General features: G+C 46.4%; 1 protein-coding gene across 1 annotated transcript in view; it reads left to right on the forward strand.

Moving 5' to 3' along the window:
- The first annotated feature begins 5297 nt into the window (after positions 1-5297).
- Positions 5298-23523, forward strand: part of LOC119186321 (protein disulfide-isomerase) — a 41729-nt gene continuing 23503 nt past the window's right edge. Inside the window, exons 1-3 of the mRNA XM_075870093.1 lie at positions 5298-5435; positions 9104-9115; positions 16017-16037. Of these exons, the coding sequence (XP_075726208.1) occupies positions 5298-5435; positions 9104-9115; positions 16017-16037 (171 nt within the window). The remainder of the gene's footprint in view (positions 5436-9103; positions 9116-16016; positions 16038-23523) is intronic.

Consider the following 23523-nt stretch of genomic DNA (forward strand, 5'->3'; position numbering starts at 1 on the left):
CGTGGTCATTTGAAGCAAAGACGTGGGGCGAACTTTCGCTCAGCCGCCGATCTACCGAAGACACGCCGGCAGTCACTGTTGTCGTCGCGGGGTCACGGAAACACAGAGAAAGGTTTACGGCTGTTCCATCGTGCCGAAGCCACCTCGCCCCTTCGGTTTCTTGGATGGATCGCCAGCGTGCGACGAGGGCGCGAGCGAATGGATTTCGATTAGATGGGGATAGCACTGTGATGGTTTCAATGAGCGAAGAGGTTCCGACTGTCAACGAGAAGTGCCTCCGTGACGCCTTCAGTACAGACAGCACCAAGGCAACTAATACGACGTGGATCGCGACTAATACGACGTGGATCGTTGTATTACGTCACGCATGTAAATGTGCGTGAGTCTTCCATGTCATTCGGAACCGCGTCGTTGACCGAATCAAGCTTCACGTTTGATGTGTTGGCGTCTAATTCAGACGTGAGCGTCTGGGCGTCTGTCATCAGCGTCGGAATCGTGTTTCTGCAAGGGCAGTTGGAACGGGTATATAGTGTGACAGAAGTGAGATGCTTGTGATGGAATGTTAGATGGTGATTTCAAACTTTAATTCGCACATGAGTGTCGACCACGACAGCAGTGGCGCGTATGATGTAGTTGTTGAATGAATAAAACAAAACAAAAAGTCACTCTCCTACAACTCTTGGGGGTAGCACGGTTGGGCTCAGCTCTTACAGGAACAGGGAAAGAGGGACGCAAAAAAGAGGAAGGGAAAGGTAGAGGAAGAGTGAGGTAGCAGGGTGCAGGTGCTTCCCTACGATGGAACAGCCGGAAAAACTCCGCACATTCCATCGCGGGTGCGTGCGTGCGTCACCAGCACGTCACCTACAGGCGTGCACGTGACCTAGAGAGAGGAACCGATAGCGCGTGAGCAATCCTGACGCTGGCGTCCTCCTCGCACTCTTTCTTTTCTCTCTTTCTTGCGATGCGCGGCCAGCAATACACTGGCCGGACATGCATACCACCTGGGTCACACAAAATGCTCACAACTAATTTTAAAAATTGATCTTCAACCTTGAATTTCTCCACTAAAACTGAACTTGTGAATGTGAAACATATATGGTTCTCAAAGTGCGGTGTGTCAATTTAGGCAAAATCATTGTTTAATTCTATACCTTTTAGTTATTTGTGCAAGAATATTCCTTCGATACAAATTTTTAAAACTTCGGCTACATGTCGCCTAAATGTATACTCAACTTTCTTTAGGTGTTATCAATTCCATCGGCGCTTTTCATGTGCTCTTTTAGAATGTACGACGGTACACACTAGAAACTGGAAAACGCTGCCCAGTGTACTCGCATGCACAAATAAACTCGCACTTCTCGCTTCTGTCGGACTGCTGCTGGTGTTGAACCTTAGACCTTGAAGATTATGAGCGCCTCTCAACCGTAGGTGCTGGCCAGGAGGTGGCACACCGGGCACTTGCGCCCCTCTCACCAAAAAAAAAAGTTATTTTCGCCGTCGCAAAGAGAGAGAGAGAAATGCCCATCTTAGGGGGTGTCCCTCCCGAAATTAGGGTGGTCCCCCTAACCCCCACCCCCCAAAAAATATATCAGGTTACGCGCCTCCACAACTGACCAAATATTGCCACTATGAAATCTACGTCAGAGGAAGCTTCGTTATGTGATAGAATGCTAGGTGCCCCAATCTTCAACTTCACCCACTGCTCATTCACACAGACGTCACCATGGTTTTAGCCAAGATAGATTCAAACTTAATAGGAAAATCTTCCCTTTTGCTTGCATATATATATATATATATATATATATATATATATATATATGGCGCTGACTGTCGCTCCTACTTCTAAATTCACAGATAAACCCAAAAAGTGGATGGAGGGAGTGCCGCTGTAATAGCTCAGTGGTTAGAGCATCGAACGCGTAATTCGAAGGTCGTAGGTTCGATTCCTGCTTACAGTTGGTAATTTTTTCATCCACTTTTTTTTCTTCTTATTTTACATTCCATTAATGTTAATAACTTCCCCTGTACATTCCTTGGCATTACTGTCTGTTATATCTCATTATTATTGTGTTAAAAACACGGAAAAAACGAGCCCTTAGGTATACACTTCTTTCCCTTATTTCATTGAACGAGGGTCTCGTACTGGCAGACTTGGTGTGTTTAGGTTGTATAAGAGGGACAATTAATCAGCTGCCCGCTCATAATAAGTTCACGTGCTACGGGACGCCAAAACATGCGCATAAGAGTGTTTTCACACTCGTTGTTTGGCTTATAGATGGCGCTGACTGTCGCTCCTACTTCTAAATTCACAGATAAACCCAAAAAGTGGATGGAGGGAGTGCCGCTGTAATAGCTCAGTGGTTAGAGCATCGAACGCGTAATTCGAAGGTCGTAGGTTCGATTCCTGCTTACAGTTGGTAATTTTTTCATCCACTTTTCTTTCTTCTTATTTTACATTCCATTAATGTTAATAACTTCCCCTGTACATTCCTTGGCATTACTGTCTGTTATATCTCATTATTATTGTGTTAAAAACACGGAAAAAACGAGCCCTTAGGTATACACTTCTTTCCCTTATATATATATATATATAAGGGAAAGAAGTTTATACTAAGAGGCTCGTTTTCCCGTGTTTTGACGTAATAATAATGAGATCTAACAGACAATATTGCCAAGGAATGTATAGGGAAAGTTATTAGGCCAATTGTAATGTAATTGTGAAGAAAGAAAAGTGGATGAAAAGATAACTTGCCGTGAGCAGGAACCAAACCTGCGACCTTTGAATTGCGCGTTCGATGCTCTACCACTGAGCTACCTCGGCGGCTGTCGGCCCAGCCACATATTGGGTTTATATGTGAATTTAAACGTGGGAGTGTCAGTCAGCGCCACCTGTAGCCACAAAGGCGATTGTGGCTGTTTGGCGTCACCTAGCACGTGAACTTATTAGGTACGGGCTAGTGGCTGACCTATGGTCCCTCATAAACAACCAAACGGCACCAAGTTTGCCAGCACGAGACCCTTGTTAAGGTATAAGGGAAAGAGGTGTATACTTAGGGCTCGTTTTTCCGTGCTTTGACACAATATTAATGAGTTCTATAGCAGACAATAATGGCAAAAAATGTATAGGGGAAGTTATTACACAAATTGTAATGTAAATGTGAAGATATATATATATATATATATATATATATATATTCACACATACAAACATGCACGAGCATATACAGTATGATTAAGCCTCCCCCCCCCTCCCGCCGTTGAAAATTCCTAGCTGCACTACTGAACGTTACCTATGTTGTCTTTCCACATGGTAAACAGTTTACCGGTAAAACTGCCTTACGCTACATTTTAAAATGACTACAACGACAGCAGTTTCCAACACTCGAGAAATGTTCTTACGCCGAAACACGCCCCACTCAGTTTTCGGACAAATGAAATACACTCGTTGACCTAACTTTAATTGAGCATTAGACGTCTCTATAAAAACAGGGGCATGTGGATTAAACACCAACAAATAAGAGTTACAACACTGCGTTTTCTAGAGCCGACAAGTTCAAAGTTGAAACTCCTAGGTCAAACTACCAGTTACAAAAAGTTTGTTTTTTTAGCGATCTATTTGCGTCCACTTTTGCCTGCAAAATACTATTACGAGACCAATGAGAAAGCACGTGAGCCAAATTTTGGCGAGCACTGACATGTTTAAAAAAACTATCATTTTAAAACTGAGAGAGAAACTGAGACGGTGTGTGCGAGTACTGCCGACGTGTTTTTTTAAAGCAGTTATCCACCATGTAAATAATATCGACGCAGTTGATTTCAGGCGTCTCTACTGCACGTGATTATCAACTGTTTTAACTGCAACGACGAATGGCGCTTGTTCATCAGCGAACAAAAATAGTCTACCTTTAGAGCCCGGTCAGCTGTTCCTTTTTCGTTCTTTGTAAGAGCCACGCACAAACGCTGGAAACTTTTTTTTTTTTACTATAGCGCACCATGGTTAATTATTTGAAGACAGTTTTATGGTGCGTGTTCACTGTTTCAGTTTGAAAAAGCTCGTTTCATGCAAACGTACAGTCGCAACGGAAACAAATTGGCATCCGATAGCGAGATTGTCATGCACATTCCCTTTTGCAAAAAAAAAAAATGGGGTGGCTGGCAGGCAGCAGGCAAACTTGCTGTTTGCCCTTCGAAATCTCTATATCTGAAGAAAGTGCTTGTACATTGATTATCGGCAGATGTAGCTATGCAGATGTATTTTTTTCTCCTGGAGATATGAGCAAACATATCTTCATCGCGTTTGCCCCGAAATCGCTGCTTGTTGGAGTGATTTTCACGCTTTGAATCCACAAATGTTCCTAGCGCTCACGATAGGAGCGTGCTCATGAAAAATGGCGCCACGTGACGCATTCTTGCAGTTCCGGAAACCGGCCACTTGTGCCACTCTTTCATCGTTGAGAGTGCCGCAGTGTGCTACGTCAGCTCCGAAAACCACGTTTAAGCGAGCACTGCGTGGACAGCCATTTTCAACGAAGGCTGCACGGGTGTCTCATGTTCTTAACAAGCGCAGCCACTGAAATTCCATTCCGAAGCAAGAAACTCAGCCCTTCTGCTCCTGTGCCAGTCCATAATAGAGACGTCCCCTCTTTTTGTTAAAAAAGTATATGAAAAAGTTTTTTTAGTGGTCAGAGCGCTCGCAAGGATCACTGCTGCTCTCTGTGTCTCCTTCCTTCTTCGCGTGTGGTTTTTCCTATTTATTGGTTTTTTCCCTTGAGGCCAACACACTGAGTATGTTCCCCCGTCGCAAAAGGGCAGGCTACCACCATCATGAAGCGCAAACTCGCCACGCAGAGGTCAAGGTTGTGAGTCTCACAAAGCTGATGTCAGTGTGAAGTAGCAAAAAAACTGAAATATTGCTTGCCGTCCAGAGAGATAAAAGAGACAGGGAGAGAGATGAGAAAGCTGCATGATAGAAAAAAAGGGAGAAAAAGAGGTTCCAACTCACGAAAAGGAAAAGCGTTGGTAACTGTGGCGAACAGGTAAGGAAGGCTGCCATGCAGAAAGGTAGGATGTGAGCGCGTACCTGGAAAGACCCCAGCCCAGCAGCGCGACACCACGGCACATGGAGTCGTCGAGCTCGTCTTGAAATGTCATTGGCGTGAATGAGGTCATGTGGTTGGGGGTCACATTCCTACGCTGACCTTCGTGTCTTGTCACACTGCGGCACTCGTGGTGGGTTCTGCGGTGCGCTGCTAACCAGTTCGCTTGTAGGGTTCGTAAAAACGGCGCGAAGAGGAATCATGTTTTTTATAAGGTTAATCGGCCTACTGTGCTGCTTAGCAGTGGGCAACTGCGTTGACTACGATATCGAGGACCGTGTACTCGTCCTCAACGACAGCAACTTCGATGCGGCCATTAAGGAGCACAAGCACGTGTTCGCCATGCTCGGTGAGTACGGGGATTCCATCTCTCGTTCTAATTTCCGTGTCAACAGAACAGAGTGAAAAGAAAATTGCCATCGATTTGCCTACGCTGCGCGGCTGCTGCTTACAGGACTACTGAACAAAACGTCCCATCGTTCGGTGAGCATATAGCGTAGGTCGTGAGCTCACGTGTTGGTTTTCTTAAAGAAAGCCAGTGTATATTTGTGCTCGGTCAAGCAAATGGCGTTTTCGTCCATCGAAGTAGATGTAACAGTTCAAAGAATAAGGATGGCTCTTACAGAGACAGCTTGTAGTTGGCCTTCGTCATGCCGTAGAAATTTAATTTAACCGCCTCGGGGAGCCATGATCACAGCTTCTTGCTCGACATTGAAACGTATGGCTCATCTTCGCTGGCCACTTATGTGCTTTGACCGGTGCCTGCAATGCGCTGTCGCGAAATCTCAGCAGGCGTGCAACAGCTGCGCCAATTGGGCCAATTTGATACAAATCCTTATTTCTGCCCATACCTAAACAAAACCAATAAATTTGTTGTAATAGCGCTATGCTCTGTCAAATTAGCGAACCAGCCTTGGAGTTTTCTCGACACCGGTAATTTTAGCAAGAAACTTAGAATGCGCTAAACACCTGTCGTTCGAGCATCATCCACTCTATTGCAATCCAACCATGGAGACCAGAACCATAACTATTAGTTCAATATGTCCTAACCTCACCATGAAAGAAAATAGAAAAGAGGGCTCAGTGGCGGGATCCAAAAATGTTCAGAGTCTCAAACGGTCAAGTAATTCTCTAGCGAAACAAATCTAAAGCATATTAAACTGTTTGTGAGTGATGCAAACATGTCATTTTTTGGTACGAAGTTTCCTACCTTCCGCCACTTTCTAGAACTACATTATTTCACTCCTTACCTCTTCATCATCTATCATTTACCATTATTAGGCTAACCGTAGATCTAATCACTATTATGTATATTTGACTCCCGACTGAGGGCCCCTCTGTACTTTTTTATCCATTTGCCTGAGTTTTAATTACTACTCCATAACACCAACAAAATAGGATACAGCCTGAAAGGCAGCCCCTGTCTATTGTTTAGTAGTAAAAACTTTCTAACGTTTAACTTTCACGCACTCCAACCGCCCGCGACGTATTTGCTAAACGTAACAACAGGGAGTTTTAGAATAGCGCACCGCGAGCCCTTGCGGTGCGGTCGCAGCCACTGCGCAGGCGTCGTAACGCGAGTCCGCGTTCGCGTTCGCGGACCGCACGCAAAAAATGCGAAATTGCGTGCGGTAATGGCGGCCCGCATGTGGCCCGCAAGCACAGGTTTCAGACTACGGTGTCGCTGCGATCGTGCGTTCCTGTTCGCAGCCGGGGAAACGCTATTTTAAGGTGACGGTACCACCGTCGCCATCTTGCGAGTAGTTTCTGCTTGAGCCACCAGAAGACGCCACTAAGTCACGTTTGGAAAAAAGGGAGGAAAATGCACTCTCCGCCGTCGTAGCATGCAGTGGCGAAGAGCCTGTTCCTGCTGGAACTAATCCATTCTTTTCGGGGGTGCTGCTGCTCCCATATCTCCTTTGAAACGTTTCAAATGTGCGTGACGCCCTCCCCGCCCCCCCCCCCCCGCTCCCCAATAACAACAACAGCAACAAAAAAAGGCACGAACCCGAGAGCCTTTGTACTCCCGTGCAACTGTCCGGAAAAGAGGTGCCTCTCTCTCTCCTGGTAACGTATAACTATTTACAATAGAGCGCTGAACCGCGAGAAAAAGAGTAGTTCTCGAGGAAGTTCTTCAGTGGCCCTGAATACCGGCAGTGTTGGGTCGCGTGGAACAACGCCGACCTTGTGCACGTGCATAGTAATTATAGATTTGTCCACTGTCAGCAGCTTTGGTTCGACTGTGAATGTAGTGTGGGTGTCGCGCATGGTCCGCTTGATACTTATGTCGCTACATTCAGAAGCTACCCAGGAAGCTCCTTTCCACTACTTCCTGGCTATCATTACACAAAGCCCCTTTTCCGTGCCTTGCAGTGAGCCAAAAATGGTGATTTTGTATGCATGAACAACAGAAGGGCTTTGCCTTTTTGCTAGCGAGAACACTATGAGCCTCATGCATCCCAAAACAGATGTATGGGGCGCAGCTGTAAACAGATGTATGGGGCGCAGGTGGCTATCAGTGGCGCCTCTATAGGCGGTGCACAAGGCGTATACACGAATGCGCTGCTCAGCAGTGCAAGCTTTATTCCTGTGTTTCCAAACTTCAGTAGGCGTCGGGACGCGTTACGTTTGTTTTGCTGCGCGCGGCTGGGAACGCTAGAGTTCACGCAGCCACCCGCACTTTTCGCTGCAGTCGGGGAAATATGGCTCGCTAACTAACGGCTTGCAAAAGAGTTACTGCGCATATGCGAGTAAGCTTGTTTTCCACACGAAAGCCTCAACCACAGACTAGCAGACGAATAATTTTTTTCCCATTTACCACTAATCCCTGTCTTTCCTTTCTTTCGTTTTCTCCTTTCTCTCAGTGGAAGAGGAAACTTACAATGAGGCATAACATTCCTGAAGTACGTTTTGAGAAGTCTTGGTGCTGATCCTGCCCCTTCGTATGAATGTGGAGTGGTGAACACGTTTAGAGCGAGAAAAGCAGTCAGGGAAGCAGAAGTTTTACAGGTGTTTGCAAAGTGGGCGCCAGGTGCAACACCCTCTATGACGGAGTTGCCTTGTCGGCGCTTTCGGGAAACGGGAGACAGCATGAACGAATAGATTCGCAGCGCGCCGTTGAGTACACAACGAGCGCGTAGCAATGGGCATTTCTGAGAACGCGGCATCCGCTCCCGTCGTAGTGTGATGACGTCAAGAGGCCTCAGCTAGTCTAGAGGGTATTGGCCAGGGGTCGCTCACTATTTTGCAAAGGTCAACATAAAAAAAAAGAAAAAAATAAAGATTTTTTTGTCGAGCCAGGTGGCACACTTGTCACCACCCCATTATAACGGGGACGCTCATATCATCCATACATCCAACAAGGCTGTTGCAGTGGTGGCGCGCGACGCAGAGGTAGTGATTTACGTGGACAAAAATTGAAGGCGTGCAGACTAACTATACGAAGTGGTACGGGGTGTGTACGCCTGTGGAGTGTTTTAGTTTATTTACTTGATAGGTGTTTTTTTTTGTTCTCTGGTTAGGGTGAATTAATCTTGCCCGCCTGATACAAAGGGATCAGCCTCAAATCATCAGAGTCAATGGGCCTTTTTCAGGTCCGAACAGCGCCTCCAGTGGAGATCACCGAAATCGAAACTGGGAGTCCGTGGCCTCCGAAGTTATCCGCCACGGCCCGGTAGAAAAATCTCGTAGGCCTGGTATTTTTCGGGATAATTTGCAAACGACGCCAGGTGCCCTTCAGTTCGCACCTGTCGCCGCCCTGTGCAACGTTTATAGAAGCTGTTTGGCTCTGTTACTCCCCCAAAACATGGCGTCAAGTCACCACCACTTGCACCACTTCGCAAGCGCAGGCTAGTCTCCCGAAAAAAAGTCCATTGTTATCCTAGTTCAACCGGCGTCACGTGAAATATTCAAACACACATACACTGCCAGACACTCGTCACCTCCCTGCGATGGGAAAGCGCGCTTCAGATAATGTTCTACGGGCTTCAAAAATATGGGGAGGCAAGGTCCAGTTCTTTGTGTCCTTCAAAAACGCTTCTACAGTCACCTGAGTACAAAGGCGAGCAACCAAGCAATTCCTGGAATCTTTGGCACAATAGCCTAACCTGCTGGCTATGCATTCCTGATGTACAGTGCAACAGGCCTTCTTCCCTTCTTCCTTTCTCTCTCTCCTTCTCTTTCTTTCTTTTTCAGTAGGATTTAGCCACTGAAGTCTAAAGAAGTCCATCCGTGTTTTGGCTGCTTAGTTATGTTTAGAAGCGCCACTTTTGAGGAACGTCGGAACTGACGTAAAACAACTTGATGTTTTTTTTGACAGAGGGCGCTACCATCAAAAAATGTTTGCAAGCTTTATTATTTTTGAAAAATCTTTTGTTTCAAGCACCGCTTCGTAAAGTTAGTGAGTGCTGGTGATTACAAGACACTACATGGTCCTGCTAATGTGCAATACTTGTTGTGAATTAGCCTACAAAAGACAAAAAAAGGAAATTTGCACGAACCTGGCAAGCAGAAAAATGAGCTAAATTCACTGCTGTCCTACAAATTTTCTAATTAACTTACGACAATTTTCTCTTCATAGAAACCTAGGGAAAGGCTTGCTGATTTATTATTGAAGATTTCAGAGTTTCAGCTTGGATAGTTTTGTCCCTTCGTCGGTAATGCCTGACCAAGTAGCGCCATAAATTGCCGTATTGAAGGAGTAATAATTCAAGAACTGTTCATCAGAACACAAAACAACTTCGCGTACACATAATGTACATTGTAGGCTGGAAACTCATTCAATATTGTTGTTCTGCACAAAATAGAAAAAAAGTTATTTACTCATAAACTTTCATTCTTTTGCCCATTTTTATTAGAGCGTGCATCAATTTCTAATTGCTTTACTGGCAATATCTCTTCATAGAAACCTTGCATAACGCTTCGTTAAAAGGCTCAGCAAATTTCATTTCGTTATGTTGGACAGTTTTGCTGCACTGGCAGTACAACGGAGGCTTGTACAGCAAAAACGCTGTTTTTTGCTCACACTGTTTTAATTGCCATTAAATAACACTCCAGACTAGGCGAAAATACTAGTTGTCATTAGAAAGCGGAGAACGTAAACTTTCTAATGCAATAGAACTCATATTCCTCCATTGAGCAGAGCAAGCACAGTGAGCCAGTAAACAACGACTAAAATGTCGAGCTCTTGCCACTGGAGTGGGACCGCCACCTTAAATCTTATATGGCGCCCGCTACGCCCGCAACACCCGCATCGCTTACAATCGGTATTTTAAAACTCCCTATTGATATAGAAGCAGCCGGATTAGTTCGAAACACAGGCGCGCGCAACTCGTCAGTTGACAGGTAACGGCAAAGCGGAAGAGCTACCCCTTGAAATCAGAAAACCTCCGACCTTATTTATTTATTAATTGTACCCTCAGGACCAGAGGGCATTACAGAGGGGAGTGGAGATATACATAACAGAAGCAGTGTAAAACAGCCCAGAAAAAACTCACAGGAGATAAGCAAAATAAAGTAGGCATAAATGAAAATTTATAAGGAAAAACGTATACTAACAATAATAACCTTACATATACACACATATATAATACATATATACAAACATATATAAATATATATACAAACATTTAGAGAAGATTAATAGTTTCACGAAACATACTTTTATCAGTTATATAAGCGATATCATGGGGAAGATTATTCCAACTAACACAAGATCTGGGTATGAATGAGTCATGAAAACATTTGGTGTGACATGATGGAACTGCAACTTTATTGCGGTGATCAATTCGAGCTGATATGTATGATGGCCTTGTTAATAGTTTCTGTTTCAGATAGCTGTTGTAAAAAATTTTGTGAAAATGACATAATGAGGCTACTGACCTGCGTCGAGAAAGAGGAGGGAGTGACAAACTTAATTTCATGGTGGTTACGCTGCTTGTTCGGTGATAGTTGGAGAGTAGAAAACGGCAGGCACGGTTCTGCGCAGCTTCTAAATCGGAAATGAGAGATTCAATGCCAGGGCTCCAGACAGATGCAGAATACTCTAATTTTGAGTGAACCAGTGTTTTATAAATAGTTTTATTGAACTGGATGAATGAGAGAATTGCCTGCGAATATACCCAAGCATGCGGTCGGCGTTATTTATGATATAATTAATATGAGTTTTCCAAGACAGATTAGAAGAAATGTGAACACCTAGGTACTTATAAGAGAGTACAGTTTCAAGAAAGACATTGTAAATGTGGTAAGTGGAAGCTGGGCTAGAATTTCGAGAAATGTGCATGTGCTTACACTTATTGATGTTTAGTTTCATGTTCCAAGTGTTGCACCAGTCCATGACCTTGTTAATGTCAGATTGAAGGCAAGAGACATCGTTATTGTCGTTAATTTTGCGATAAGTAACACAATCATCTGCAAAAAGAATAATTGAAGAAGCAATATTAGTTGGTAAGTCATTTATATGCATTAGAAACAGAAGGGGCCCGAGAACGGACCCCTGAGGTACACCAGAACGGACTGGTAAAAGATGTGAGTCAAAGTTGTTTGCTGTTACGAATTGTGAGCGGTTTGCAAAAAAAAAAAACAGTTCAACCATGCAAGTACAATAGGGTCAATGTCAAGATTACGTAGTTTAAGAAATATAAGTTCATGCGAAACTTTGTGAAAAGGTTTCGAAAAATCCAAATATATACAGTCTGCCTGAGATCCCTGATCGAGGATGCAATGAAGTTCATGAGTGAAACATGAGTTGGGTTTCGCATGAAAATGACTTACAGAATCCGTGCTGGGCTATAGTGAAAAAAGAATTCGATTCTAAGAAAGAGACGAGATGAGAGTATATGACGTGCTCCATGATTTTACAAGGTATACTAGTGAGAGAAATGGGACGAAAGTTGTCAGGGCAATGTGTACTTCCAGACACGTGCAGAGGAATCACCCTCCCAACTTTCCAATCGTTGGGAATACAACCTGTTTCAAGAGATTGTTCAAACAGTTTATTAAGAATTATGGAACAATACAACTTTGTATTCATCAAGAATTTGGAATTGATGTCAATGCCACAAGAAGAAATTTTAAGATTTTCTATAATCTTCTGAATGCCGGATACGTCAAAAATAACAGGGTTCATAGGAGGAACTTCAAAAACAGGGTAGTTAAAATTATTGCAAGAAACATCATTAGAAAAAGCCGCCGCAAAAACATTGTTGAGAACAGAAGCACATTCGTGTGACGGGACTGCAACACCATCAGTAGATGTAAGTAACAATGTGGTGGTGTATTTCTTGTTTATTACATTCCAAAATTGTTTAGGATTGTTAATAAGCATAGCAGGCAAAGTGTGGTTGTTGAACGTGTCCTTGGCGCTCTTTAATGCAGCTTTGTACTCAGCAGCCACGAAAAAATAGGATTCCCATTGCACCTCGGAGTTCATAACCTTTGCAGAGCGAAACAAACGTTTCTTTTTATTGGACAGTCTTTTCAAATACTTATTAAATCAAGGTAATTCTTTTTCACACCTCAAAGATTTGAGTGGCACAAAAGCGTCAATAAGACGCTGAACAATGCCCTTAAACAATTCCCAATTAGTTTCCACAAAGTGCAGTGAAAACTCCCGCAAGTAATCATCGAGAAAAAGAGCTAGCTCACGATTCATTGCGTTGTAGTCAGCACGTTTATAGTCTCCAATATATTTTTTTCTGATTGATGTGTTTAGAGACAGGAGTTTCAAGATCAAAATGGAGTAACGAATGATCACTGAGACCAGGTAGATACACGAGTGATGAGATAATATGCGGTACGTTAGTTAGAACAAGATCTAAAATGCTGGATGTGGCTGAGGTAGTTCGAGTAGGTTCAGAGACAAGTTGTGACAGGTTGAAGTCCAGACAAGTCATCAAAAACTTGTTACATTCAGTCGAGAAAGGGCTAGAATAAGGCAATGCATTATTCCACACAATCGAGGGGTAGTTGAAATCCCCAGCCAAGATAGGAGTGTTGGGAAAACGTACAGTGATCATGTTAAGCGCATCATGCAATTCATCAATGAAAGTGGGACACGAAGACGGGGGACGGTAACATATGCCCAAGATCAACTTCTTAAAACGTACGCAAAGCTCAACCCAGACTAGTTCCAGTTTACTTGGGGAATCAATAGGCAATGCAACAAAGTTATCTGCGACAGCTATCAAAACACCACCGCCGCACCTTTGGCCTCTGTCGAAGCAGAATACGTTAAACGTCTTTTGCAATCAAACAATTCCATACTCGTTACCTTGGAAGAAAGCCATGTTTCAGTCAACAAAACAACATAAGCATCACAGGAATCGATTATAGAGTCAAGTTCATCACGCTTTGGTAATAAACTTGTAATCTTTGTAAAAATAAAAGAGAATTTGCGGTAGTAGGCGCTGAACCACTGCCCCTCGCGCAACCCTACAGCGCAGGGTGACATCACGGGTTAACTGCTGACTCTGGACCAGCCGACGAGCAGAGCAATCAGTATGCTCAGTACGTGACAAGTCACAGATACTAGAATCGTCGATATCGTGATGCGATGTCTGTCCCCGAAAATTATTTTTCATAGAAACATGATCCCGAGCGGCGCTGTAGCTATAGCACTGACCGTTAATGTACAGTTTGTTGTACCTCAGTTTGTGATGCGAGCCCCTATTCTTGGCAAATTGAAGCAGCTTTTTCCTGGCTTGGCGCGTTTCTAAAGAAAAATCTTCCCTTACAGTGATACCTTCATCCCCGAGTTTCACTGACTGGTATAGAATCAGCTGCTTCGTTTTAAGGTGACGGTACCACCGTCGCCATCTTGCGAGTAGTTTCTGCTTGAGCCACCAGAAGACGCCACTAAGTCACGTTTGGAAAAAAGGGAGGAAAATGCACTCTCCACCATCGTAGCATGCAGTGGCGAAGAGCCTGTTCCTGCTGGAAGTAATCCATTCTTTCGGGGGTGCTGCTGCTCCCATATCTCCTTTGAAACGTTTCAAATGTGCGTGACGCCCCCCCCCGCTCTCCAATAACAACAACAGCAACAAAAAAAGGCACGGACCCGAGAGCCTTTGTACTCCCGTGCAATTGTCCGGAAAAGAGGTGTTTCTCTCTCTCCTGGTAACATATAACTATTTACAATAGAACAGCACTGAACAGCGCTGCCGCAAGGGTTGCTGGAAATAATGGTTTGGTTTCTGAACCGACTCTTTCTCTTCCTCGCTAAAAAAGAGTAGAAAGAAAACGAGTAGAAAAAGAGTAGTTCTCCAGGAAGTTCTTCAGTGGCCCTGAGTGAGTGAGTATGAACTTTATTAAGGTCCTGAGAGGAAAGAAAGCGGTGCCGAAAGCCCCGCCATCAATCCGGCGGCTCCACCCAGGTCGGGACCGGTAGACAGAGTCTCTCGGCGACGGCCCGGGCCCTCTGGACAGCCTTGAGCTGGGCGATGAGCTCTGTGCTTCGAAGGGCGGAGTCCCAGGAGGACTGGTCAGAAAATTCTGTACCCACGTTGGCAGGGCACAACCAGAGCATGTGGTCGAAATTGTTATACTCGTTTCCACAGTGTGGACATGCAGTGGAAAAGTCCGGATTAATCCTGCTTAGTGTCGTTGGTGTGATGTACGTACGTGTCTGCAATTGTCTGTAAGTGATTGCTTGTGCTCTGTTCAGATCTCTGTGAGGAGGAGGAAAAGTTCGACGTTCTAATCTATGATGTGAGGTGAGTTCGTGATATGATACAAGTGGGTCTTTGTAATCGAGGTTCCTGCAGGCTGCATTTAAGCGAGGGGGCGAACCACTGACGCGGAAAGTGAGCTCTCGCGCCAGTGTGTGTGCCCGCTCGTTTGGGTTGCCAGCAAAGCCGGAAATGTTTCCCATGTGGGCTGGGAACCATGCGATGTGTGTAGACCGAAAGTTTTCCTCCTTCGTCTCGTGGTTGAAAAGCCTGTTAACGACCGCAGCTGCCTTCGAAGAGACTAGGGCCGCCGAAAAAGTTCTTATAGCTGTTCTAGAGTCCGAGTAAATGACAGAGGCTTCAGTGCAGCTTCGAAGGGCTAGCGCAATGGCCATTTCCTCTGCTTCGTGGGTGAAGTTGGTAACTACCGTGGCTGCGTTGACGAGCGAGCCGTGGGCGTCCACCACAGAGACTGCATAGGCACCTCGATTCCAATATTTTGCGGCATCAACGAAGAGGACCTGCGTATCGTTGCACATGATCTTGGCGAGTATTGCCTTGGCTCTCGCTTTTCTTCGTCCTTCATTGTGGGTTGGGTGTATGTTTCTGGGAATCGGGTCAACTGTTATCGCTTTCATGGCTTGTGTGCAAAGTTGGGACTTTTCTGGCGGCATGAAGAAAGGCTGAAGACCGGCTTCAAACAATATCTCGTTGCCCGCCTTTGAGAGTGAGAGCCGACTAATCTGTGCATGCCGCTGTGCCTCAAAGAGTTCGGTAGCTGTATTATGCAGGCCCAATTGTAAGAGTCGTTCCGTACTAGTATTGCGAGGGAGGCTCAGGACCCTTTTCAATCCTGTTCGAATTAATGTATCAATTTTGTTGAGCTGTGTCTTCTTCCAGTTGAGGAAGGGGGCGGCGTAAGTCACGTGGCTGATGAGAAAGGCGTGAAATGCTTTCATGAGGTTGTCCTCTTTCAGACCAGCCCTTCTACTGTTGACCCTTGATAATACCCTGGTGAAGTTGAAGACACTTTTCTCTATACGTTTGAGGGCCTCCGCGTTGTCACCGCTGTAAGCACCAACTACCATGCCCAGGACCTTGATTGTGTTACATATTGGGATACTACCTCCGTCCTTGGTGTGTAGGTGAACGGGGAGGGAGCTAAGGAGCTGTCCCTTTCTGGGGCCGTGTTTACACAGAAGGAGCTCTGATTTGCTCGTAGATAGCTTCAGCCCCGTATTTTGTAGGAAAGCTTGTGTGGTGTCTAGGGCATGTTGTAGGTTCTGCTCCAGGGAGCCTAGTGGGCCACTTGTGGACCAGATGGTAATGTCATCTGCGTAAATCACGTGTCCTACCCCATGAACTTTCGAGAGTCGGTTCGCCAGATCGTGCATTGCGATGTTGAAAAGAAGTGGCGAAAGCACTGACCCTTGGGGGGTGCCGACGTTTCCCAGCTTGTGCTTACGGCTTCTGATTTGTCCGATGTTTATGGTAGCCGTACGGTCCGCCAAAAACGATCTGACATAGTTGTGAAATTTTTCTCCGAGATGTAAACTGGAGATTTCGTTGAGGATATGTTAGTGCCTGACCGTATCGAAGGCCTTCGTTATGTCGAGCGCCAGGATGCCCTTTACGTCCCGTGATTTATTGTCTATCACAGCACTCCTGATAAGGAGCATGGCATCTTGTGTTGATAGTGATTTTCGGAATCCTATGAGATTGTGGCGAAAAAGGCTGTTTGCTTCGATGTGCTCTGCAATTCTATTGTGAATGACATGTTCGGCGACCTTTCCGAGGCACGAAGTAAGGGATATTGGTCTCAAGTTCTCGGCATGGAGCGGTTTTCCGGGTTTGGGGATGAGAATTATATTGGCAGTTCGCCATTCATCCGGTACGCGGCCCGCCGTCCATACCTCGTTTATTTTCTTTGTAATGATTTGTATGGCTTGGTTATCTAAGTTTCTGAGAAGTTTGTTAGTTAATCCGTCTGGACCAGGGGCCGAGCGGCCGTTAAGGCCATGAAGGGCGTGCACAATCTCTGAGACCTCGAATGGACGATCCAGTGAGCGTTGAGGTGTCCCCTTGTACTCGCATGCCGGGTCGTCCCAGGGGACTGATTTGCTTTCTGTCGGCAGGTATATGTCTGCCAGGGTGTTAGCAAAGTCCTGAGGACTAGTGCCTTCAATCGTGTGCAGGTGAACGAGTCTGTCGAGCATTATTCGAGCATTGCTCTTGGTCGGTTTGTTGCTGTCGGCGAATAGGTTTTTGAGGAGGCTCCACTTGCTTCCCCGTCTCATTTTACCATCCGCCTCATTACAAACCTCATCCCATTGTTGCGCACTCAGCTCTCTGGAATGTTCTTCGATTTTTTTGTTTATTTCCCTTAGTTTAGATCGCAGCCTCCTGTTTAGCTTCTGCTTTTCCCATCGTCGTCTTAGCGCATTCTTCGCCTCCAGGAGGTGTGCGAGTCTGGAGTCCATGACTGGAACCTCCAGGTCCAAGGTTATTTCTTTAGTGGCTTTTGCCACCGTACTTTTCAGATTTTCCAGAAGCTCTTCAAAGGTTTCCCCTTGGCTGTCCTCGCTACCCCTTATTCTTCGGAAAAGGTCCCAGTCGACGTATCTGTACGTCTTAGGTGGAGCGGGTGTGATACGGACGTTGATTTCTAAGATGAAATGGTCGCTGCCAAGGTCCTCTTGCAGATTGTCCCATGACCCTTCCGCGTTTCCGAGGAACGTCAGGTCGGGGGTGGTGTCTCGCTGAACAGAATTGCCTCTGCGTGTCGGAAACCTTGAGTCCGTGATTAACTTCAAGTTGAGGTTGTTTGCACACTCCGCAAGGTTAAGACCTTTCCTGTCATTGGTACTGTAGCCCCAAACGTTGTTGTGCGCATTGAAGTCGCCGGCAACGATCAACGGCCGGTCCTTGGCTTGCGACACCGCCGATGACAGGAGTTTGGTAAAGTTCCTGAGTCGGTCGGTCGGAGAACTGTATACGTTCAGTATGTAAAGGTGAGCTTTAAGAGTTCGACTCGGAATGATTTCTGTTATCATGGATTCCAGGCCTTTCTTGTATGTCGGGGTGTCCCTTTCCATAAAGCTGATGTCCTTACGGATGAGGGTGGCAATGCCCCTGGCTTGTTTGAAGTCGGGGTCCAGGGTTGGCCTGGAAACCCTGTACCCCGAAAAGGACATGTTTTGAATGTACTTTTCCGCCCCGCACTCCTGTAAAATGATGACATGTGGTTTTTCTTTACATGATCGTACTAATTGCGTTAGGTTAGCTTTCTTTTTGTTGAATGAATTACAGTTCCATTGCCAGATCTTGAAAAATTGTGGTGTGCTATCCATGGTGCTGACTTGGCATGACCCCCTGTGTGTTCGCTTCACCTATTGGACCTGGTGGCTGAGGGGATGTCGGCAGCGCAGGTTGGGGTCCCTGGGAAGACATGGACCCCGGGTCCGGCGTGGGAATTCTTCTCGTGGCTCTGGGTTGAGCAATTGGTCTTTCCAGACGATCGAGTCTACCGCAAATTTGTATGAGTGCTTCTTTAATGTCGGCAATTGCTGATTGGAATTTACTGAACTTACTCTTCGTCTTGCGGTGCTTTTTGGCTTTGTTGTCACTAGCTAAGGCGTTAGAAGGAGCTTCGCTGACGTCGGACATAAAGTCGTCTACGTCTGATGTGTCGTCATCTGTCTCGGTGTTTACGGCTCTGCGTTTATTTGGGCTACATGATGCGACCACAGATCCTGATGATTGAGGGATGGGTGGCGGTGTGTCTTTTAGGATACGTCCTTCTAGCCTGGCGAGAGTTGCCTTCAGTTCAGCTAGTTCCTGTTTGAGTGCTTTGTTTTCCCGTTCTAATGTGTGTATTCGTGGATCTGCCACATGCTCTGGCTGTACCTTACCTTGCTTTGAAGTTGTCGGTGTTGTCGGTGCAGAGCCGCTGTCGCGAACCATGTCGGCCCAGGTCGTTTTCTTGCCAGGACATCTCGACCAGGATCGGCCCCTGGAGCAAGAGCGCCCGCTGGATTGAGAGTGCGCTGTGGAACGGGAGCGCCGTCTGGAACGGGTGCGCCGTCTGGAACGGGAGCGTCCTCTGGAACGGGAGCGTCCTCTGGAACGGGAACGCCCTCTGGAGCTGGAGCGCCGCTTGGGAGTGGAACCATCTGCCATCTCCGGTTGCATGTCCGCGAGGTCGTTAACCTCGTCAGCGTTGGCTTCTTTCTCGGAGCGGTGGCGTCTTTGTCTTCGGCGTCGTCGCACGACATATGGGATGTGGTATCTTTTGCTGCAGCAACGGTCACCTGTTGGGTGATCACCTTCACAGAGCTTGCATTTCGGAGTGCAACGGTGGGCTTCTGCAGCATCGTTTGAGAGTGCGTCTCCGCAGTTGTGGCATTTACTTTTCTCTGCCTTGCTCTGGTGGCATACGTCGGCCCGGTGCCCGACTCGGCCGCAGGCGTGACAAACATCGACTTGGCGTTTGTAAAGGGAACACGGCACTAAGGCCGTTCCGCACATGACGTTTTTGGGAACTCGAAGCCCATCAAAGAGTATCACAACAACGTGCGTGTTTTTGATTCTCTTGACTTCAATGGCGGTCGGGTTTCGTTGGTTGACAATCATGCCTCTGAGGGTGTGCTCTTCTATCGAGGGGTCAACATTCCTGATGACGCCTTTACAAGTGTTTCCGGGGCGGCTAAGTAGGCAGAAACATCAAATGCGCCGACTTTCGTGTGAAGTTTCTGAATTCCAGCGTATGCGACTGCGTTGGATCTGACCGGAGTCGAAATAACAAGAATATTCTGTACCTTGTTGGGGCAGACTGTATCTTCCGATGCTTCTTGGTCAGTGAGCCCAGCTGCCATAGTCAGAGCTCTCGACAGCAGTACCATGTCCGTCTTCGAAACGTCAAGCCCTCCGCGGGGCCGTACAATGACCTTTATCTGGTCTCTCGGCAGCCGAGGGAGTCGCGAAGCGGCTACAACCTTCTGCACTGTTGAGAGGGAGCGAGCGTTGAAACCATGCTTCTTTGCTGTGTTTGCCGTAGACTTTGCAGCGGTAGCAGACGCTGCGTTCCTTGCCGGATCTCGTTTCCGCCGGGCGCCAAGGGCGGTGGTCCACCCCGCTCCGTCGAAATCTTCCGGAGTGATATCCATGCCTTCAACTGTCACCATCTCGGGCATCCTCGCTGCCTAGTCAGGTGCGGCAGGGGCCTGACGAGGCCCGGCGCTGCCTCGAAGTGCCTCAGTGGCCCTGAATACCGGCAGTGTTGGGTCGCGTGGAACAACGCCGACCTTGTGCACGTGCACAGTAATTATAGATTTCTAGGCACCCTTCACTGACCTGATAGGTCAGTGAAGGGTGCCTAGAAAATAAGACATCACATGATCTACATGAGAAAAAGGATTATCTGCTAAATTTAGTTTTGCTATAGGTTGTTATAAATTGTGCGCGTGTTGTCTATTTCGCGCAGTGCAAGCTTTATTCCTGTGTTTCCAAACTTCAGTAGGCGTCGGGACGCGTTACGTTTGTTTTGCTGCGCGCGGCTGGGAACGCTAGAGTTCACGCAGCCATCCGCACTTTTCGCTGCAGTCGGGGAAATATGGCTCGCTAACTAACGGCTTGCAAAAGAGTTACTGCGCATATGCGAGTAAGCTTGTTTTCCACACGAAAGCCTCAACCACAGACTAGCAGACGAATAATTTTTTTCCCATTTACCACTAATCCCTGTCTTTCCTTTCTTTCGTTTTCTCCTTTCTCTCAGTGGAAGAGGAAACTTACAATGAGGCGTAACAGTCCTGAAGTACGTTTTGAGAAGTCTTGGTGCTGATCCTGCCCCTTCGTATGAATGTGGAGTGGTGAACACGTTTAGAGCGAGAAAAGCAGTCAGGGAAGCAGAAGTTTTACAGGTGTTTGCAAAGTGGGCGCCAGGTGCAAGACCCTCTACGACGGAGTTGCCTTGTCGGCGCTTTCGGGAAACGGGAGACAGCATGAACGAATGGATTCGCAGCGCGCCGTTGAGTACACAAGGAGCGCATAGCAATGGGCATTTCTGAGAACGCGGCATCCGCTCCCGTCATAGTGTGATGACGTCAAGAGGCCTCAGCTAGTCTAGAGGGTATTGGCCAGGGGTCGCACACTATTTCGCAAAGGCCAACATAAAAAAAAGAAAAAAAAGAAAGATTTTTTTGTCGAGCCAGGTGGCACACTTGTCACCACCCCATTATAACGGGGACGCTCATATCATCCATCCATCCAACAAGGCTGTTGCAGTGGTGGCGCGCGACGCAGAGGTAGTGATTTACGTGGACAAAAATTGAAGGCGTGCAGACTAACTGTACGAACTGGTACGGGGTGTGTACGCCTGTGGAGTGTTTTAGTTTATTTACTTGATAGGTGTTTTTTTTTGTTCTCTGGTTAGGGCGAATTAATCTTGCCCGCCCGATACAAAGGGATCAGCCTCAAATCATCAGTCAATGGGCTTTTTTCAGGTCCGAACAGCGCCTCCAGTGCAGATCACCGAAATCGAAACTGGGAGTCCGTGGCCTCCGAAGTTATCCGCCACGGCCCGGTAGAAAAATCTCGTAGGCCTGGTATTTTTCGGGATAATTTGCAAACGACGCCAGGTGCCCTTCAGTTCGCACCTGTCACCGCCCTGTGCAACGTTTATAGAAGCTGTTTGGCTCTTTTACTCCCCCAAAACATGGCGTCAAGTCGCCACCATTTGCACCACTTCGCATGCGCAGGCTAGTCTCCCGAAAAAAAGTCCATTGTTATCCTAGTTCAACCGGCGTCACGTGAAATATTCAAACACACATACCTTGCCAGACACTCGTCACCTCCCTGCGATGGGAAAGTGCGCTTCAGATAATGTCCTACGGGCTTCAAAAATATGGAGAGGCAAGGTCCAGTTCTTTGTGTCCTTCAAAAACGCTTCTACAGTCACCTGAGTACAAAGGCGAGCAACCAAGCAATTCCTGGAATCTTTGGCACAATAGCCTAACCTGCTGGCTATGCATTCCTGATGTACAGTGCAACACGCTTTATTCCCTTCTTCCTTTCTCTCTCTCCTTCTCTTTCTTTTAGATGCGGAGCATCTTATACTCGCCCCTTGTAGTGCGCCGTCCGCACCGCTTCTCGAACATTCGACAGCTGACGCGCGCGCATGCGCCGTCGCGCCGTCACCCACTCTTCCACCATCTGTGCATCCCTTCCTCCTCTACACACCGCGCGCGCTTCACTCCTCCACCATCTGTGCACCCTTCCTCCTCTACACACCGCGTTCGACATCTACAATTCTCCTGATTCTCCAGTGGACGCGCATGTGGCGTCGCGCTTCGAGAACATTCAACAGCTGACAGTGCATGCGCCGTCGTGCTGTATATATACTCAAGGTCGGCGCTCGCTCGCTCAGTTGCCGCTCGTCGGTTGGTTTGTACGGCGCGTCGACGTCCAAGGTCGCGGTGAAATGAATTCCAACGAATCCACAAACACAATGATCGACGTCCCTTCGACCAGCGCAGCCCTTTCGCATACGTGTGTACGTGTTCACTCATTTAACACCCCCTCCTACAACCACGTTAACCAATTTAGCCATCGACCCAAGTAAGTCGCAATTTAACACCCCATTTCACAACCACGTTAACCAATTTAGCCATCGACCCAAGTAAGTCGCACTTTAACACCCCGTTAACCAATTATATGGTCCGCATCCTCCTCAGTGTTCCCCCGAGGGAAGCTGCGGGCAATTTTTTTCAGCAGGATTTAGCCACTGTAGTCTAAAGAAGTCCATCAATATTTTGGCGGCTTAGTTATGTTTAGAAGCGCCACTTTTGACGAACGTCGGAACTGACGTGAAACAACTTGATGTTTTGTTTGACAGATAGCGCCACCGTCAAAAAGTGTTTGCGAGCTTTATTATTTTTGAAAAAACTTTTGTTTCAAGCACCGCTTCGTAAAGTTAGTGAGTACTGGTGATTACAAGACACTACAAGGTCCTGCTAATGTGCAATACTTGTTGTGAATTAGCCTACAAAAGACAAAAAAAGGAAATTTGCACGAACCTGGCAAGCAGAAAAATGAGCTAAATTCACTGCTGTCCTACAAATTTTCTAATTCACTTACGACAATTTTCTCTTCATAGAAACCTAGGGAAAGGCTTGCTGATTTATTATTGAAGATTTCAGAGTTTCAGCTCTGATAGTTTTGTCCCTTCGTCGGTAATGCCTGACCAAGTAGCGCCATAAATTGCCGTATTGAAGGAGTAATAATTCAAGAACTGTTCATCAGAACACAAAACAACTTCGCGTACACATAATGTACATTGTAGCCTAGAAACCCATTCAATATTGTTGTTCTGCACAAAATAGAAAAAAAGTTATTTATTCATAAACTTTCATTCTTTTGCCCATTTTTATTAGAGCGTGCATCAATTTCTAATTGCTTTACTGGCAATATCTCTTCATAGAAACCTTGCATAAAGCTTCGTTAAAAGGCTCAGCAAATTTCATTTCGTTATCTTGGACAGTTTTGCTGCACTGGCAGTACAACGAAGGCTTATACAGAAAAAACGCTGTTTTTTGCTCACACTGTTTTAATTGCCATGAAATAACACTTCGTACTAGGCAAAAATACTAGTTGTCATTAGAAAGCGGAGAACGTAAACTTTCTGATGCAATAGAACTCATATTCTTCCATTGAACAGGGCAAGCACAGTGAGCCAGTAAACAACGACTAAAATGTCGAGCTCT

Source organism: Rhipicephalus microplus, chromosome 7 (assembly GCF_043290135.1).
Source record: "Rhipicephalus microplus isolate Deutch F79 chromosome 7, USDA_Rmic, whole genome shotgun sequence".
In the NCBI taxonomy this organism is placed as follows: Eukaryota; Metazoa; Arthropoda; class Arachnida; order Ixodida; family Ixodidae; genus Rhipicephalus; species Rhipicephalus microplus.